General features: G+C 38.2%; 1 protein-coding gene across 2 annotated transcripts in view; it reads left to right on the forward strand.

The window, feature by feature from the left end:
- The window catches only part of LOC121298955 (S phase cyclin A-associated protein in the endoplasmic reticulum-like), a 93354-nt gene that overhangs the window by 46509 nt on the left and 26756 nt on the right, over nt 1-20089 (forward strand). For both annotated transcript variants that reach the window (XM_041226332.1, XM_041226333.1), the window contains 3 exons: nt 2504-2569; nt 3244-3370; nt 14815-14930. In XM_041226332.1, the coding sequence (XP_041082266.1) occupies nt 2504-2569; nt 3244-3370; nt 14815-14930 (309 nt within the window). The remainder of the gene's footprint in view (nt 1-2503; nt 2570-3243; nt 3371-14814; nt 14931-20089) is intronic.

A 20089-nucleotide genomic window follows, 5' to 3' on the forward strand; every position in this document is an offset into this window, starting at 1 on the left:
CTAGTAGAATGCAGGACCTAAATAGCCAATTCTACAGATCACTCACCTGTTTTGTATTTGAATAATAGATTACTTCCAGGACTAATACTAGTGTTTATGAAAAAGAAATATGAACCCCTTCCAGGCCTTTTTGGCAGCTATCAAAAGTATGTTGCATTTTGTTTGAGTAGATTTTTATTATAGTCCTTCAAGAAACAATTGCCAGTTTCTAATTAATGTCATATTTTTTTAAGATATATATACTAAATTCTTGCGTCTTAATGCCCCAACGGGTTATGTGTGTGAAGGCTCTCTACTTTTTTTTCCTACATTTTCATTTGTTCAGGCACTGATAAAGCGCACACCTTTTCTGTTTATTTTCTAGCCAAACTGTGCTGCTGCCAAATCAGTTTCTAATGCAGATAGATTGTGAAGTCTGGCTAAGGCTGATTGGCAAATGATGGCTTTCACCTGTGATTTCCAGGCGTGTTGGAGCCACTGTAGGCAGCAGCAGAGCAGCCCTGTCTGAAAGCCTCTACAGCTTTGGCTCTCCGCCAGCATAAACACAAATACTCCAAAGTGTCTCAACAGGTTTCTTCAGCTAGCACGATAAAACAAAGATCCGAAACTCATTCACAGTTCTGGATTTCCAAACCACAACTATGACACCCAGTGGGGTTCAAGTTGAAAAAGCTATTTATCTGTAGTTTATAAGATCATCAGCAAACGATATATCATAGAAAGAGGCACAATGTAAAACATGCACTGCTGTTGTGAGCCATATAAATAAATGTATCCATTCAGTAAGTATTTATAAATTACACTTTGTTGTTGGGGAGGAGAGGGATTGGTGGAAGAGGTGTAATTAACATTGTTCATATTAACCCACTACTCCTGGTTAACATGAACACTTGTCTGATGGCTGCTTAGTTCCATTTTGGACAAAATCAAAGAAATCGTGTTTGAAAACATCTGTACAACAGTCCATAAAGATTTCTTGAAAACAGCCTTGCTCCATTAGGTTCCCTTGGCATTTGCAGTTTTTATTAATCTGTGAGGAGCAGACTCTTTTGTGGTTTGATCACATTGTCATTGTCGCTGGCAGGAGACGCATGGCTTATTTTATGTTCTTAGCTGGGTTCCTGCCATGTTCACGTATCTGTGGTGACTGCTAGCTGTTTTACTGAATGGATAGTTGTTGTTGAGTCCTGGTCAGTAGGTCAGAGCACTGCTCAATAGCTTTTGTGGGCAGGGTAGTTTGTGTTCCGTATCACGTGAGCACTGGTCAAAGATATCTAGACTACTGTAATTCTGGGGATAGCTGGTAATATGACCCTGTCTGGCAGATTAATTTGATAAGATTAAAGAACATTTTGTTTTGTCTCATATTTCAACTCCATTCTTACTTTCTCATGGCATTCCATGTGCAAATTACTGTCACATCAAGAACTCTCTATCAGATCTATAATTTTCTTTTTGTTGTTCTTTGTCAGGGTACAGATACAAACATTACCTTTTTCGTTTTCTTCATTTTTTTTGACCTTGGGCTTCTTGTGTTTTTCTACCGAAGCAAAGTCATTGACTAAACAGTTCCAGTCATACTGTAAAGTTTTCCGGGAATGTATTTTAACATGACGTTTTTGCTTCATCTCCTTGACACTGACAGTAAATCCCTGGGACTGCCTGACAGGATCTCATTGACTGACTGGCTTTATCTGTTGTCCTGGGCTTTATGTCAGACCGAGTTCTTTCCACTGGTTCCTCAGTGCCTTTGAAAAGTGTCCACATCTTACTGTTTTACAGATTGCAAGATGTATTCTGTTTTACCCAAATAATACGTTGCGTTATGGATTTGTGAATTTAGACCATCAATGTATCCACTCTGAGCATAATGCTGTTGGCTTGTCTCACTGGATGACACACTGAGTTTGTGTCCTCAGGTAATGTCTACCTGTGGTATTCAGAACTTCATGATTTCTTGTGACACATAAATGTCTTCAAAGAGCAACCAAACAGGAAAGATAGTCAGAAAATATGTTTGCTTCCTGCACTAAACAGGACTTTGGTGTACTGCACTGTGCTGTACTATAACCTTGTTATGGCTTTGGGGTGTAGCAAACACTTTTTAAATATTACATGTCCCATGAATGCATTGTAATTGCATGGCGTGGTTTGGTGTTGATTACACTATTTTTTAGTTTAAAACAGTATTTGCATCTTAGGAATCCTGTATCTCAAACCGATTCTGAGAAAGACAATATTATTTCTGCTTCGCTAAGTGACCACACAGTACAAGGGTAACCCTATTTAAGAGAGAGATGCTTGTGTCTTTGGGAAAGAGGCTACAGGGGGTATGAGGAACAAGCAAGAAAGTGGAGATAAGGAAAACAAACAAAAGGGACAGGCTTGTTTGGCCTAATGACCTTTTCCTGTTCCTAAATGATCTTGTGTTCCTACATTTGTTGAATAGATCTGATTTGTGTTCAGTTATTGTTTAACTTTTGTTTTTGTTTTGTTTCTAAAGGGGAAAAGAGTATGAAACCTCTCTAGAAGCAAAGATTCAGGTTCCTGACTCGCCATATAAAGCCAAGTGAGTAGCCTGTTTAATTGCATATTCTAATGGCCTGATTATAATTGGCATTGGCTATCCAGTTGGTATGGGTTATTGAAATCCACCTGAACATTTCACAGGCTGAGTGTGCTGACTATATTACTGCAGAGTATTTGGGGTTAATTAACCTGTATGGATCTTGTATGTTTTGGGATTTTAAGTTAAGTACCAATCAGGGCGCCTGGTTTTCAAAGATACCAGTCCATTTATTTTTAATTTATTCTGTCATCTGATGCACAGCAAACAGAGGAGGAACATTCATCTGAATTAACCCTAAAATGTTAAAATGATGTGTTAGAGAGATCCTGATTTTTAAATCCCACCGGATGTTTAAATGGTTACAGTATGGATCTTGGTGTACGAAGGTTAGGAAATTCTACTGCAACGTCAGATCTGAAAGAGCAGTTTGTATGAATTCTACTGGTGGTTTGGAGCTTCGAGCAGCACAGTCCTGAAGGTAGTAAAGCACCCATTTGATATGTTATATCTTTTACTGTTCACAAGCCTCGTGAACATGTACAGGGAAATAAGTAAATGAGAAATTAATATGGTTTCCTAATAGTGAACATTTGCAGGGAATGCTAGGCTTTATCTTAGAAGTGAGTCTTTGGTTTGGTTCCTGTGATTACAATTTGTTCTTTATTGCACCACAGGTTACAGAGGCTGGTAAAGGACCTGGTGAAGCAGCTCCCGGGGCAAGATAGTGGTCACTGGACAAACAACAAGGTGTCTGGCCTAGACAGAACACTTGGGGAGATCTCAAGGATCTTAGAGAAACAGGTACTGTTTCTTCCAGAGCAATAGCAGCTTTACTGATTCCTATTTTAAATGTTTCAGATTTTCTAGGTGCTGCTGTATATGCTTTGTCAGCACTCGATGGTTGCATATGTTGGAATTCTAAAATAAAGTTCTATGAGGATCATTTCTAGATATCTTTCTCAGTGTTTTTTAATTGAAAAAGACTTATTCCACAAATGTTTCATAGAATTAGTATAAGTTTATTTATTGTGTAGTATTACTATAGAGTTGAAGCAGGTGTGCAAATTAGTTATATGACCATAGAACAAACAATTAACAAATTCTGTGTACCTTGTTTGCTTCTTTTATTGCTTATGCATATCCCATTGTTTTGACATGTCGTTCTCCAGGGTTCAATGAATGAACAAATGCAATAAAGTATTGTAGCCAGTAATCTGTTAGAGTAACCATGAGGAATCATCTATTTTGTGAACTGCCTCTGTGTACCAACAAGGGGCGTGTATAACTTACAGAAAATAGTTGTTCTGTAGTCGGTGTATGTGGATTGAAAAAATATAGTCTCGTTTTTTCCTGGCATATATATTGTATCCCACCTCCAAAATGTCTGCAGACGTGAAAAAGAAACGGAATACACAGACTCATTTGGAAATGGGCCAACTAAAAAAAACAATCATTCAAAAATGTCAGAGCTCTTGCTAACAGTAAAAGGTTATTGAGCTTCTTATTGTGCAGCTAAAAGCTCTGCCAGCACTCAAAGACAACAGTGTGCAGAGACGAGACTGTCGTGTGTCCTTCCTGTACGTCACCTGTTGCCAAAATAGATGTCACAGCATGACAGTTGCATAATCATTGGAAATAATTCCTACAGAATGTGAAAAACATTGAAGAGACTAATTTTTCAAGGATTTTAAAGTCAATTTTCCCCAGCACATCAAAGTCTTATTTGGCAGTGATGACAATGAACATATGATTTCTGTGCAGAACACACAGAACATGCAATCTTGTGCAAAAGATGTAGCAGTTTGGCATGCTGTGCTGTCCCCTGGAGATATCCCATGTTTGTTCTTTATTTTACATTTCAAGTTAATCTGTATTTTGGCACTATTATAATCTTCAAGTTTGTCTTCAAGTTTGAGATAATCGTCCATGAGATTCAGGTTTGGCAAGGCTCCATTTTGGATTACACTCTGTTCTGTTTTTGGCCAGCAACAGCTGCATACTGCATTTTCTTTCCAGCTTCATGTGCCCTGCTGTACTCAGTGAACCACTGACACAGCAGCCAGATTTAGGGGTTGGCTTGGTTCACCAAGGCATGTACAGCAAAGTTTTGCATCATCTAGAATTCAAGTATTGAGACATCCATTTAAAAGAACAAAACAAAACAAAAAAAAATTATATGAACACAATTTATTTATTTATTCATCATGTAATCAAAGAAACTTCAGGACAATAATTAGGATGCTGCATGTTACAGTTCCATATTTATGAATTTAAAGTGTTTCAATGTATTTCAACTACTTTACTCATATTTAAATATTTTTGAATAGTAATTGCTTCCCACAAACCATATTTAAATATTTTGAAATAAGTTACTTTCTGGAATCTGGAAAGTAACGGTTACTTATATACTATATGACGTTTGAAAGGAGAATAAGCAGTGTTGATGACTTGAGGGACATAGACACAGTGAAAATCAAGCTAAACATTAATGCATTATGGTTTTCAAGGGTTTACCCTGCCACCAATGTAGCCTCATTACTCCCCGTGTGTCCTGATCAATAAGGTCAGGTGAGATTGATTTGAGTAGCTGTCATTGTGTTTATGAAGAGGAAAATATACAGTCGTTGATAGTGGCGAGCTGTAATTCTCCTGCTAACTTGTGGGTCAAGAAATCAGTAGACACATCTCACATGTCAGTGGGCGGTGGATAGAAAGTTGATGGTGTCAATCATTGACTGAAGGGGAGGGGACAGAGGCTGTTAATGAATTTCCCCTGGGAGCAGGCAAAAACCCTCTAGCCTGATGGAAGAGGAGGAGCCAGCCGGGAAGCAGTAACCTTCCAAGCTGTCAGGGGGACTGAGAGTCTGCTGCATAGATGTGCATCTGCTAATGGTCTGGGCTGGATAAAGCATTGGCCTGAGGGGAAGACAAGAGTTCACTGTCCTCTTCCAGGGCTTCTTGGTAGCTCACAGTGGAGAGCTGCTGCGTCTAGATCAATATTAAGGCGTGCGTATTTGAGTTTCATAGTGAACAGTTTAATCAGTGCTATTTAAAAGCCTGTTTGTGTTCTATCTTCTTTTTGTGTGTTTGTAAACTCAGTCTGAATGTCATGCTGTAGTCTGTTCAAACACTCGTGAAGGTGTACAGTGAATGTAGAGCGTGTCCATTTCAAACAAGGGGGGGGGGGTCGCGGGCAGTGATAACTGTTTAATGTTTCATCATTTTAAACTTCTTTAGATTGCTGGTTGTAAATGCCTCTCCTCAGGGTCTCCTGATTTTGAAATAAACATTTAACAACTCCCCAGCCATGATCAACAGTTGTTTTCTCTCTGTAAAATATTCCTTGTTTCTAGCAACACCTAGCAACATCTGCAGCAAGTGCGTCATGGTCAAGCGCTTCCCCTCACCCAGGGCCTGTCATTGTATGTCCCGGATAGTCACTCACCAGCCACGTAGTTGGTTTTGAATGGTCTGTGATAATTCTGTTTTTTCTCCCTCCCCCAACAAAGAGTTATCACTGTCCCCCATCACAGCAGATGGCAGTTTACCTTCTGTGTGTCCGCTAAAGTCAGACTAATCCTAGACTGCAAAGCAGAACCTGAGCTTGAAGCCCCAACATTCAAATAGAGAGTGTCAGCAGTACAGCGCTCCAGTGTGTGAGCCACACAGCACTCATCCTTGCGCTGGCTTCTTTTCTTTAAATCCCAGTGCAAAAAGAATAACAACTACTTTCTCTCTATCAATGCGATGTCTGTAACTAAATGTAGTATTTATACCCCCCCATGTGACAGATTTCACAAACCCTGCTTTGCTTTCATCTCTTCATTTTTTTTTTTTCAGTCTACAATACTTTTGACCCCTGCAAACCTCTCCCTCTGTGACCACTAATAGTTTATTTTGTGTCAAACAAGATTTTTGTTTTCCTGAATTTTTGATACATTTTCAGATTTCTGTTCCACCAGCCATGAGGTCAGGTGTTTACATTTCAGTAAAATGTTTGTCATAGCTTTCAAATAGAAGGTAGCCTGAGAGCGATAGTGTTTATCACACAGTGAGGACTGTCAGGAACAGTTGGTCTCAGTACTTCAGAGCAGGGCCAGTATTTACATTTTCATTTACAAACTACCAGAACTGACGTCACTATTGTGACTGACTGGTAGATGATGCACCAGTAGAAAAGACAGCTTACCTACTCAGCTGCCTTATCTGAAAACTGTCCATCAACTGATTTGAAAGCTTTGACAGAACATGACTGGGGATGACTAATATAGCAAACATTAACAGAAAAAAACATTGGAAAAATAACTCTTAGAAAAGCAAGTCTAAAGAACACTTCAAAAACTATTTAAGAAGCTTTGTTATTTACTGCATTTGTAAGCAAATAATCCACTGAGTCATAGACTGAGAAGACAGTGCTGCTGCTTTGCCTTATCTAGCACAGGGATGGCCAGGGATTGTAATTCTTTGTAGTAGGAACATATAAACTATAATATGTGATGCAGGAAATGTTTGGAGTTACCTAGAGGCAAATACCATTTCAAGTGTAACTTAATTTAAACACACTATTTATTGGCAGTGATAACTGTTTAATGTTTCATCATTTTAAACTGCTTTAGATTGCTGCCAGTAGATGTAGAGAGCTCACATCTCTTATCCTGTTTATATTTTTCAGCCAGTTAGTAGATTTTAAAAGTATAACAATGTATGTGGGAACCCAGTGACGAGGGGGCAGATTAACCAAGCTTCTTGTTCCAGTGCAAAATTGGCACCATACTCTGTGTGTGTGTGTGTGTGTGTGTGTGTGTATATAATCTCCAGTTCAGAAATAGTGGTACGCAATAAGGGGTAAAATGGTTTAGATTCCTGAAAGAAATGAATGCTACCAAGGGCTATTTTTCTACGAAAGCTGGCTCTAATCGCTGGCAAAAGCATTGCTTCGTGCGGTGGGGTAGGGCTTCAATCTTGGCTTAATTAATGTTACCCTTTTTAAATAAACAAATTCTATCCAAACAGTCTTACTGAATTGCAGAAAGTGTTAAAAGCTGTGATCACTTTTTGATTTAGCCACTAGGTGGCAAGACTAATAGTTTACTATATTTGAGGCATGTGTCTCAGCAGCAATCTTTTAGCTTTTTAAAGCAACGAGAAAATACTTCAGCTTCTGAGCATTTTCTAAATAATATCCGTGCAGTAGAAGTTTTTTTTTTTTTTTATCTACTTAGAAAATGTCATCTTGCAAAGTTAAGTTTAGTATCCAGATTAAAAAAAAAAAATCAAGCAAACAAAAAAAAAAAAAAAAAAAAAAAAAAAGACAAAAAAACTGAGTGTTTTTGTTAACGTTTTATGTTTGTAATAACCCACATATTCCACATAAGAGGCTTTCATTCTGGAATATCGTGCAGGTTAATATCATCCCACTGTCCTAAGTGTAACATCAATCATATTAAAAAAAAACTGGTCTTTAGAAAAAAGAAAGTATCGCCCTAGTGGTCAACGTTTTTGCAGACCTATTAGGCATCGCTGCAAGGGCATCATCTTTGCCATTGTTAAGGTGCTGTGGGCTGCAATACTCCAACTGCTAATATCTATAAAACCACTGATATTGAATGTAACGTCTCAGGGCTTTTGGGAAGCTGCTCTGAAACAGAGAATGACTTAGAAATCCAGTCTAAAAGTAAAAAATAAATAAAAGTAGAATTGCCTTTATCCTTTTAATAGATTTTTTAAAGGTGAACATATATCTTTTAATACATTCAAAATATGTTTTGAACAATTAAAAAAGAGGGCAGAACTAAATAAGGTTTTGATGTTTTTTGAGGCAGGCAATGCAGTGTTGACAGAAGCTCACATGTTGTGGGACTCCTAATTACCAAAGGGAAAAAATCTTTAATGCACACATCTGTGGATATCATCTTATTAGGACACCGTGTCATTTTTCATTTTCATAACAAAGTGAGAGGAGTAATTCAGATGTTGTACTGTGGATTTGATGCAACCTCTTTTTGCGTCCCTTTTCAGAGAAGTGGCAGCAAAACACATTAATATTTTGTGAGCCTTTTTTGAAAGCAGAATTGTGTATTTAAGCAGTTAGAGTGCTAAATAGTACTCTGTAAAATCAGTATGATAAACCACAAAGTGAAAACATAACGATATAGTGAACTATTTTCATGTAAGAATAATACATGTCTTTTGGAATTTTAGTAATCCTTTCATTACAATAAGGGACATGCCTGTAAAATGCCTCCTCCTTTTCCAAGTCTGAAATTGTATATCCTGTTTTATGAAGGATTGTCTCAGCGTACACATTAGAATAAGTGCCAGCTGAGGTGTTTAGAGTTGCACTGACAGCTTCCTTAACTGCCCTGTCTGCAAGCAGACAGTGTTTACTACCTAGAGGAGGCTGGCCACTACTCTTAAAATTCGCTTTGTGATGATATAAATGGTATAATCACATTGACTAAATGTTTTATGTTAGAAATAGTCACATTCCTAAGAAAAAATACCTTTTCTCTGCATGTTTGGTTTTAAGGTGTAAAACATCTACTATATTTTAATAGAAAGATACTGTACAGTCTCCATTCCCTTGAAGTGTGTGTGTGTGTGTGTGTGTGTGTGTGTGTCATATAAATAATGTCTTGGTTTAAAGTCAATACTTCTAAACTACTGCCTAAGGGCTACAAGAGTATTACTGCACAATTGAGGTTACTTTTATAACTCGAGAGGAATTGTTCAGTGCTATTTTACATAAAAAGTGCAGTCGCTGTGTGTTTTATCACATGTGGAGAATAGGAATGCGGATGCACCTATGGCCGTTCTGTTTTATAGTGTGATTGCTCGGAGACGGGAAGTGTTTGTTTACTATGGTCAGGTTGCGTGGTCTGTTGCCCTTTTTGAGCTTGTTTAAGGGCAATTGTACAAACAAAACCGACCAGGTAATTATGCTTGCAAAATCACAAGAAAACCAAGGCAGTAAGACATTTAAAGAAATCTGACTTTTTTTTGAGCATTTCATTCAAGATTTTTTTATGGTACCAGCAATCATTCTTTGCTTTTTTCTTTTTTTTTTTTTTTTTTTTCACAAGCATCAACTGCTTCAGAAAACTACTGGCACTTTTGAAGTTCACTGACAATGTTCTCAGAGAGATTCATATTTGCTTCAGTAACTAAAATCCGTACAACAAAATGTGTCTTTATTCCACACATTATTCCATCTCAGCTCAGAGACAATAAAACAGCAGCAGCAGTATATGATATGACTCATTTACAGGGAGCTATTCTGGAGTCATGCGTTGCTGTTAGTGCATTTATAGTTTGTGATGTTTGTATTTTTAAGGGAAGCATGCACACTAATATGGAAGGAGAAACATCGGGCTATTTCATTTTTTTTTTAACTGGGTTACAAAGTGTTTTCTTCTGTTGTGAATGCTAACTTGTAATTGCAATAGCAAAAAAAAAAAAAAAAATACAATTAGCTAACAGTGGCACTCTCCTCTTTTCAGAGCATGTAATATCTTTAGTGAACCCTGTTTAGCTGTCTCAGCTATAATGACTGAACTGCCTGGAGTTGCATCCCCTGTAGAACACATATCTCTTGCATCAGAAACACAGTAGTATACTATATATAATTCTATTACTACGTACCTCTTATACCTGTGTAGAATTCTCCTAAATATTTGTAAACCAGTGTACACCACCAATTACCATACTTTTGGTGACTTACTGGATAACTCCTCCTGAGAAACAAGCACCATTTGTTGCTTGGAGGAGAAAGTCCATGAAAGGCAGCTCTGTATTTTCCAGATTGTATTTTCTTGAGCTGGCTTTGTTGCGTTTCGCAAAGCATACTTCCGAGTTACTTCTTGGAAAGTACAATCTTTTTTTTTTTTTTTTTTTAATCTTTTAAGGATTTAGGTGGCACCGAATGCCATGATAAAAAGGTTTCAATGACTGGCTTGACCTCAAGCCACTGTTGGCTTTTGTGGTAATATTAAAAATACATAATCTTTATCTTTTGTAATTTAATGTAAAGTTAGCATAGTTCAGAATTCCTATTGAATTGCCAGTGCTCTTAAATTACCAGCTTCAGTAGTGGTTAAATGCAGTCACTACCCAGGGTTTGAGGATAAAACATCTTACTTGTTTAGTGTGGCATAAAACAGCAAACTATGAGGATTACAGTATAAACTAAACTAGAGAATGCTATTACATTTCATGTAGCGTTATACTGAAGACTGCTAAATGTGTCATAAGTAAGCATCGTGAAACTCTTTACCCTTTTAAATATATACTCTGGCTCTTTAACATTTACATTAAGTAAGCCATGCTTGGAAGTCATCCAGGAGACTCCAAAAAACGCTATACTGCTCATGTGTTTACTGAGTCTGAGCCTGACAAGCTCTAGCAAATACAGTAGAATCAGAGCAAAGGTTTTACTATTTGCTTTGTCAAATGGTAAGTTGGTGTTCTCTACAGTGTCCAATTCAGCTTGCATTAAAACTGGCATGGCTGTAGCCTCAGTGCAATAAGAGTCTTATTTTCAAACTTCTCCTGGATATAGTTTATGTTTTAAAAGTTTAAGGGATTACAGTATGTGTTTTGATAGGTTTTAACCAAAGCAGATTTATTTTTTTAAGTATTAGGGCAAACAGCATTTTTTTGTTTTAATTTTCCTGGCATTCCTTTTAATATGTTGTGATCTTTGTTTGGCTTGAAGACGCTTAGATTAATCTCTCTGAAGAGCTCTGGTTTACATTGCTAGTGCCTGTCGTGATAACATTATTCTGTAAGATTTTAAGCCAAATTTATTTTATTTTTTTTAATTGCCCCAAAAATACAGTATCTATTGAGACTAAACATTAATAACTGTTCAGTTGGTTACAGCTGAGGTCGGTGCCTTAACCTTCAGTTTCTACAAAGCTTCTTTCAAAGACCACTGTTTGCTTTGTACGTTCTGAATGGAAGCTGTTTCGTCCCTGCTGTTTCCAGGGGGTAAAGGGTTAAAGGAATAATCTAATAAGTGTTGCACTGAGCCAAATATCCAGAAGCTGAAAAACAAATGGTGACGAAATCCCCCTAAAGAACATCTACTTCAGTTACAGCGTCTCCTGTTCACAAGATGTTCACTTTGTGGAGGTGCTGACCTGTCAAACCTACTTGCATCAGCGGTGGGGAGTGGGAAGGTGTCGCAGATGCCGAGCCCTGCTGAAATGCGCCCTGCCCTTCTAATGAACGTCCAAACAGTTCCCCATCTGTTGCCTGGGGTCTGAGGGGCTGGGAGTCCCTTCCCCCTGCTTCACCGCAGGGTAATTAGTCTGTTGTGAGAGGCGAGTACAGGGATGGGGCTGTCCAGCCTGGCTGCTAATACACAGCGACCCACTGGAGATTAGCAGCTGTTTTGCCTTTGATTAGGCTGTGTAATAACAGCTGCTTTAGCTAATAATTGGATAGGATTCCTAGCCATGTAATTCAGGTTTGGATTGTCTTTTTTGCTGGTCTGTAGCTGAGCCATGTTACTGGATGGCAGCGTCTAATGCTATTAGTCAGCTGTCAGTCAGAAGATGAGGCAGCACTGCTTAGCTCTGCGAATATAAAGGAATAAGAGTTTGCAGCAACCAGCCTCCGACCTGAGGGATCATGGCAACAATTCTCTAAGCTTGGCTCCGAGCCATTTTCATTTGTCTAACCCAGGACAAATGAAAAATCCTCATGCCATGGCCAAATAAACTTCAGAATTTTCTTGCAGCCAAGTTGTTTTTTTCAATGCTTGAATATAAGCTGCATGTCAATCAAAGCATGAAAAATGACATAGGGTTTCCATTACATGTGCATTTATACCAAACTGAAACACTGTCCACAGGGCAGAGTTACAGCACGTGTGTGTCTGTACTTGTGCTGAAATGCACTTAATCTGTTAATTTGTGCATAATTTACTGCTCGGTTATGATGGATCTAATTTGGTTGGCTATATGGCCAATGTAAATGATTACTTTAAAGTTTTATTTATTTAGATCTCTTTCAAAGACTTACATGTCAGTGCCTTATTTAGCTCTCTATACAAAATAATAAAAAAAATCACATCAAATTAAATATTAAATAAACCATACAAACTTTTTTTCCCCCTCAATACAGCTGTTGAAAAGATCTTATTAAAGGCAGATGTTTGACTCCCGAGTTTGAAAGGAAAACCTTTTGGCTGCTAGCATTACAACAGAGGCTGATCGGAATGCAGTGAGGAATCATTCACCTTTTACAAAAAAAAATTATGACACAAACAATAATTTGTTAATAAAACAGTGTTTTAGTGGGAATTCCATAATAACAGGTGTTCTGTTTTTTTCAATTGAGTATACCCTTACCAATAATGTGCTTTTTTGTGTTCAAGGTTAAAGTATTGATAAAGAGGCTGCTATTTACAAATAGACAGTACAGTAATAGATCTTTGGAAGTACCTTGGTCATTCCAACCAAAGCCCCTGTGTCTAACTACAGCACACCAGCTGGAAAACCAGCACCTGGCATTGCAGCTGGCAAGAAATGGGTTGCACTGTCCACATCCCCACTGCAAGACAAGGGCTGCTGTAAAGATCTTCATCAGCCAGCTTCCCTTCCCAGGACCATTTAACAAGCTGCCATAAACCCATTTCCGTTTCTGCAAAGCTTTTCGAGCCCTCGCTGATGGGCTATTTATGGAAAACTAAGCCCTCCTCAGTAGGTGCGAGTATTGATTTTGCATCATAGTTACTTGCGGAGAATGGCTTGACATCCATACCTACCGATTGCCAGGCGTCATCATGGCCTATTGATGGGAGAAAGTTTGCTTAATCTACACAAAACGCCACTTAAAAGCTTGACAGAGAATGCAAGGCTTCTCTGTATGCACACTAGTGCTTGAAACCTGATCACAGAACTCAAAGAAACTGAATAGTTCTTGGCCTCCAAATAATAAAGAATTATACAGGTGTCAGGCATGATTGACACAGACAGAGCTTGTATGCAACTTTAAAAAAAATGTAAATGTGTTCAGACTTGTTTGCCTTAAGATCAAACCTCTGCAGAGTATCCAACAGTAGAACTTGTGTTATTTACAGAAACAAAGAATTAAGGGCTTCCTGCTATTTACCATCCAATCTTACTGCAACAGCCATCACAAAACAAACATGGGTTTTAGATGTTGGAGTAGGGCTTGTAACAGAACAGTTGACTTATTGTTCAGCTCGCCCCTCCCTATCAAAACAAAATAGTGGATACTTTTGATCTCAGTCGAAATATTTACTCAATAACTCAGCCATAGATACCTGTTTGACATTGCAAACTGCACTTTGTCATTGAAATAAGCCTTGCATTTAAACTATGGAAACCATGCTAATGGGCTGAAAAATTATCATTTGTTTTACCATATTAGGTAGGTCTTTATCTAATTATCAGTGTGTTAATTAAGTCTGTGCACCTCCCTGCCACCTACTGTATCTGCCTGCACAAGATATTTCTATTGTCTTCTTCATTGATTCAGTATAGTTCACTGTTTTTAAAGCTGCAGAAGTAGTATCTTGAAAACGACTCCCTTAACTCCTACAGATAGCAGATTGCAATCAGAAGACACATTTGCATTTTTTGTTTTTTAAAAGTTAAACCCTTTTTTGCCAATCTGTTTTGCCATGTTTGCGTTGGTGATTTCCAGCTCATTTATTAAGTGCTCTGTGACAACATTTGGATATCTGTCCCTATGTGATCCATTTTTATGAATGCACTTGTTGCTTTATATTTCAGACCAGTGTTTCTCCCTTGTGGTTCTTTCCACCCTTGTCCTTAATTACCCAATTGAACACTGAGGTTCAGTGAAACAATTAGGCCGGCTGGAACAAGGCTCTGGACAACTCAGTTAAATAATTAAGAAAAGCATTATGGACTGGAATGGATTAAAGAAGCCACACTGTTTTAGACTACCACGGTAGATTACATATTGTTTAATTGATATTAAAATATATGGCTACAGAGATCTTGTTCCTCGTCTTTCTTGTTTAAAAGAAAAAAAAAAAACTTTTGTACCATGTTAAGTCACAAGGGGATAGCAGGGGAAACTTTTTTGAGTTTGTGCAGGAATTCTTTAGGGATCGTTTTTGTTTCAGATTTCAGTTCAGCTCCCCCTTTTAGAGGGAGTAAAAAACGAAGTATTTCCTCTGTGAAAATAACTTGATACCCCAGCTCGGCTTGTTATTCCTGACAGTGTTTCTTGTTCTTCCCTCGCAGAACAATGCAGATCAAGTAGCATTTCAGGTCGGAGGGGGGCTCTCAGCCCTGGAACAGATTCTCCAGGTAGTCACTGCAGCCTCCTGTCCTAATGCAGTCCCACGCATTCCATTAAAGTAAGTACTGACATTCTAACAAGCAGAGGCTCAGGTAGAAGAAAGACAACATTTTCTCCTTTAGACAGTTTGCCAGTTACAGTATATTGATTCTCTTATTCTTTCTTCTCTTCCTGAATCAGCAGCATGCACAGACTAAACCAGTGTGGGGAGACTTCAATTCCACCCCACAACCTGGTTCCTAATTGCCATGAAATTGTCCATTTGCCTATAAGATGCCATAATTAGTTTCCAGGGACTTTCCTTTCCCATTTTGTGAAAAGTTGTCACGGCAGGGGCAAAGACCAGAAAATTACCACAGGACTGGAATCAAGGAGCTAAAGTGCCTCACCATTCAAAATACAGATATTGCCTTTTTTTTTTTTTTTTTTTAAGAAGATAATTATTTTGAGACAAAAAGGAAACCAACAAAAGAAAGGTTCAAATGTCTTCAACGTTAACAAAACTTTCTATTTTATTTCATTTACTCTGCCTTTTAGCTGATCCCATTTGAAATTTGAATGCAGACTGATAAGTAATTCTTTAGAAGCCAGTCTTTCCTCCTGGAGAGACAAGCTAATGGGCTGAATGTCCATGTAATTCCCTTATTAGTATTTCCTTTCTTCCCATTATAGTCAAAATGGTAATTATACTTGAATTGCTTTGGGAAGATGCGTCCTTCCCAATCCAAGGACTCTTGGAGAATGAAGCCGCTATTGTATTAAAATAGATGTGCAGGCTCAGAACTGAATCTGTTAACACAGGGTGTGGTACCTTTACAGACAATTGCATTGTTTCTGCAAGATAGGGCTGGTCGGTAAATGGGGAAACTTTTAACTTTCTGTATCGAGAGATCGCCCTGGCATGTGGTAAAGCTGTTGTCTGGTAAGACCTGGAAATATTTTCCTATAAGGCATTTCTTTCATTTTACTTGTGCGTGCTCAATTAAAGCTAGATCAACCTGTTAGTAATGATAAAAGAATGGCCTTGGAGTCACCTTCTTTCAGAGCTTAAGTATTGTCATGTCTATACATGTGAAAAGGTAAAGTACAGCTCTGTGTTACAATTAGGGTCATTTTGTAGCAATTTAAAATAAATCTGTAGCAGACAATAATTGACCAACATGTTATCTTTTACAAGGTGGTTCACAAGTCCCTTGACCAGTTCACGGTTGTGGCAGAGAAAATGCATATATCGTAGAGCAATGAAAATTGACAGGTAACAACAGTTGACAGTGGAGATTAGGAGAGTTTGGTTGATACATTTTGTTATATACTAGGGAGCTTTTTATGAATTGGTAAATCCCCCACCATGGTTCTTACAAGTGCTAACCCATTTAATCTTACAACTTCATAGCTTCTGTGTTATGGAAACACATCAGGGAAAATCTAATGACACTCTTCACTAATAGTCGATTGTGGGTTTTGTACAAGGAAAAGTAACCCTTTCATTCCCAGTATTTTCCAATGCTGCTGCTGCTGACATTACCTGACCAGTTGAATTGCTCTATGGCACAAATCTTTTTGTAATCTAAACTAGATTACAGATGGTGCTTGGCATGTGCCAATGATTTACTAATTCCAAGGCTTGATTCAAAGGAGTAACCTTCCAGAGGGGAACTAGGCATTCTACTAACCCTACAATAACCTTGTCAGTGTACATCAATACAGAACTACAATAATAAGACCGCCAGTCCTACTCAACAGCGACTGTGAGACCGACGCATCAGTTTACACCAGCTTATCTGTATACTGTGAAGCAACAATATAAATTATCTCATTTTAGAAAAGTTGAGTAATTTGCCGAAAAGACAACTGCTGATATGTCCTAGTGTATTTCCATCTTGTTGCCATTACATGAGCTAATTATTCTGCAAAACAATTTTAATATCTTGCTGTGGTTATGTAGCGTTCCCCCTTGAGATTTCTGGGGCACAGAGTTGAAGGAAATGATGGTTGGATGTGCGCAGTTAGAAAAGACATCTTTCGTCTGTGTGAATAATTCTCATGCTGTCTTCCTGAAATTGACCTGCAAAGTCCCCTATGAATACACCATCTATTTAAAAATGATTTACAACACGGTTTGTTCCCTTTTCTCTAGGTAATTACAGAACTCTACTAGTATGAGAGGAGAGGAGAGGATAAGGAAACAAGACAGGCTTTTGAGAGCCAGTACAGGCAAATAGTGGCACTAAAAATATATGTATAATCTTTATTATGTATAGGTTACATTGTGTAAACAGTAAAGCTTCATGCTTAGCATTAATTCCTAATAGAATGTTGCAGTATATAAGAAGTTAGTGTCTTGATATGAGCAATGGTCAAGAAAAAGGAGTGTGCTTTAACAAGAGGAGGTAAGAAATCAAAAACATTTTTACTAAATTGTTCAAGAAACCAACAACTGTGTAGAACAGTTTTGTTAATATCACAGGCAAATTCTTCATTGTACTCCTCTGCTTCATGCCTACCTGCACCAGCTTAGTGTGGCTGTTGAGCAAATATTCCCTAAGCATTGTTGACCTCACTGTGTTACACACGGGGCAGTGCAGGAACATGCTGCCTGTGCTGGTTTGAATCCCCTGCCTATCATTCACTCTCTTCAGTGGTGAAGTTAGTGGTTGCCCTCTGGGGGGAGTTAAAAAAAAAAAAAAAAAAAAAAAAAAAAGAGACAAAGAATCTGAAAATCATCTTAGATCCTTGGCACTGCACACTGCCTTGAGCGACTGAGTGTTTGTGGTTGTTTTACACATTTATTTGTAGTGCTACAGACAAGATTTTTGTATACACTTTTTTTAAAAGGGTACAACGGTCATTAATATGGTGGTATGTAAAAATGGGTCACAAAAATATGGAGAGGGTGGAACATATTTAAGAAAGAAACAAGTAATGTGTTTGTAAATGGTAAGGGCGGAATCACAGTAATAAATAGGAGTATTTTGAGAACTCGAAATGGAAAATAAACTTACAAAGGTATGCATCCCTCTGCTCCTAAACTTCACAGCTAAATCGGACTCTGAATGGGACTTTCTATTTCTATGGGCTAACTTTTTTATACATGGCTTATCAACGACAGCAGTCTTAGTTGAGTGAGTCACAGAAATTAGCAGACCACACTTCATGTACAGCCGTATCACGACCTGTGTGTTCTCTGTAAATACACAATCGGAATGACACTCCTGAGGATGAAAAATGTTTTTGTCTGTTTATTCAATAACTACATATTTCTGCTGGACAACACAGGGGGGTTTCTGTTAGCTTATTCTGCAAGCAATCACCTGTTTCCACACATAAAAGATTAAGTGGATTTTCTAGCACGTAGAAGAGCAGCCAGCAGTCTCTAAAATACAGAATTAAGTTCTTCTAGTCTTAAGTAAAGTCAGCCCTGGTTGGGGTGAAACAGATGACCTCCCAATCCCAGGCAACATATCTTGCCATTTGGCTGGCACTGCTCTCTTAAAAACCTGGAAAAAAACATCTCAGTGTTTCGGATTCGCTGTGAATACACAGCACGGTCCAACTTCCATGAATTACACTTATTAACCATTTGTGTCCAGCTCTAAAAAGGGAGTGAGTCTACTGCCGGTGACAAGGTTAAGCTGTTTAGAGTAGGTGAGGAGATTACACAGTTTATTATCTGCATCTCTCTTTCCACAAATCCTGGCAGCATGGTGCAGCTTGGATATTTAATCCCATGTCTACAAGATAAAGCTTCATTATAAAAAGATTAACAATATGCCTGTTGTTTTGCTGTGCACAATCTGGCAGTCACTGGCAGTAAGGGTACTAAGTGCTGCAAAAGTTTGTGACCAGCATGGCGTCGGATGTGAGTTTAAAAGGTCTAGGAAGGGAGACCTTGGTAAGAAGACCTGTCGTTGAAGCCTCCAGTACTTTGAACAGGAATGCAGGATTCTGATGAATCGGGAGGAATTAGTCAAATATACTTTTCATTCTCATATTACTTGGAAATGTCAGTTCAACAAAATGCTTCTCCAAGTCATTGACATGGATTGTCAGTTGTGAAGGTATCCTGTGTGTGTTTTTTTTTTTTGTATTTAGAAAGGGTAGTATTAGGTGTCACGTACCATTGCAATATTGCTGTATTTTGCACATGATGGCTATTTTAAAGGACTACATTTTAAATAATTCTAACAAATCCAAGTCTTGTCCTGATTTGTTAAAACACATCTTAAATAATAATTAAAAAAACAAAAAAAAAACAGGTTGCCTGAGGCTTGTATCTCTCTTCCAAGACAATTCGGATTGTTTTTGAAGTATTGTTATGTTGCAGCAAGGCAGTGAGGATTCCAGGTTGCAGTCTGTTAGTTGATTGTTGTGAGAGCATAAGTATATATGGGTGCATTGCCACTTGCACAACTATCACAGCACCTCATCCGAGCCTAGTACCATTGCCATTGGCCACAAGTAAGTCAAAATGAAGAATCATCTCATCCCAACTGAGAATAAAACCTGCATAGAGTGCTGTACTTGCACAGTACTAGGCACAGCTATTTCATTCAATGAGGCAGTCTAGCAGTACATACCAAAAAAAAAAAAAAAAAAAGCAGTTGATTAAAATATATACAGAGTGACAAGTTTGAGCAGCACCTCCTTGTACCTTGATGAGGAGAATGCAGTGCCTTTTGTGTTCTTGTCACAGAAGGTTTGTGCTCAGACGGTGCCAGTTGACAGCTGTTTTTCCTCTAATAAGATTAGAGTAAAGAAATTAGTTGTACGCTCTTTAATCTACCATTGAACACTGCAGGCCACCTGGGGCCTGCCTTATCCCATACACTCTGCATTGCTAATGAACCGTTGTATAGCTGAACCCCAGAGAGCAAGTAGAGTCCTTCTCTATACACAGCATAACAGCTGTCACTTTACCAGTTTTAAATATTGCAGGTGTGAAAATGAAATTGATGATTTCATTGGGTGGATTTATAAAATAAGTCACCCGAATGATGGTGCCAAAGTCCTTCCTGTCCAACTGTTAAAAGGTAATTGTTTCTGCGCCCTACGCAAACAGGGTGGCCAGAATCCCCTCAAAGTGGAGTTGCATGTGAGACGGTAGCATACATTGATTTATCACAAACGCATTTTGACCAGACGTGAAATGATGGAGTGGGATCCAGAGACGGTAACAGAAACAAGCTAGAAATACTGTTTTTAAAAGTGTTTTTCAGT

This window comes from Polyodon spathula, chromosome 24 (assembly GCF_017654505.1).
Source record: "Polyodon spathula isolate WHYD16114869_AA chromosome 24, ASM1765450v1, whole genome shotgun sequence".
Taxonomy (NCBI): domain Eukaryota; kingdom Metazoa; phylum Chordata; class Actinopteri; order Acipenseriformes; family Polyodontidae; genus Polyodon; species Polyodon spathula.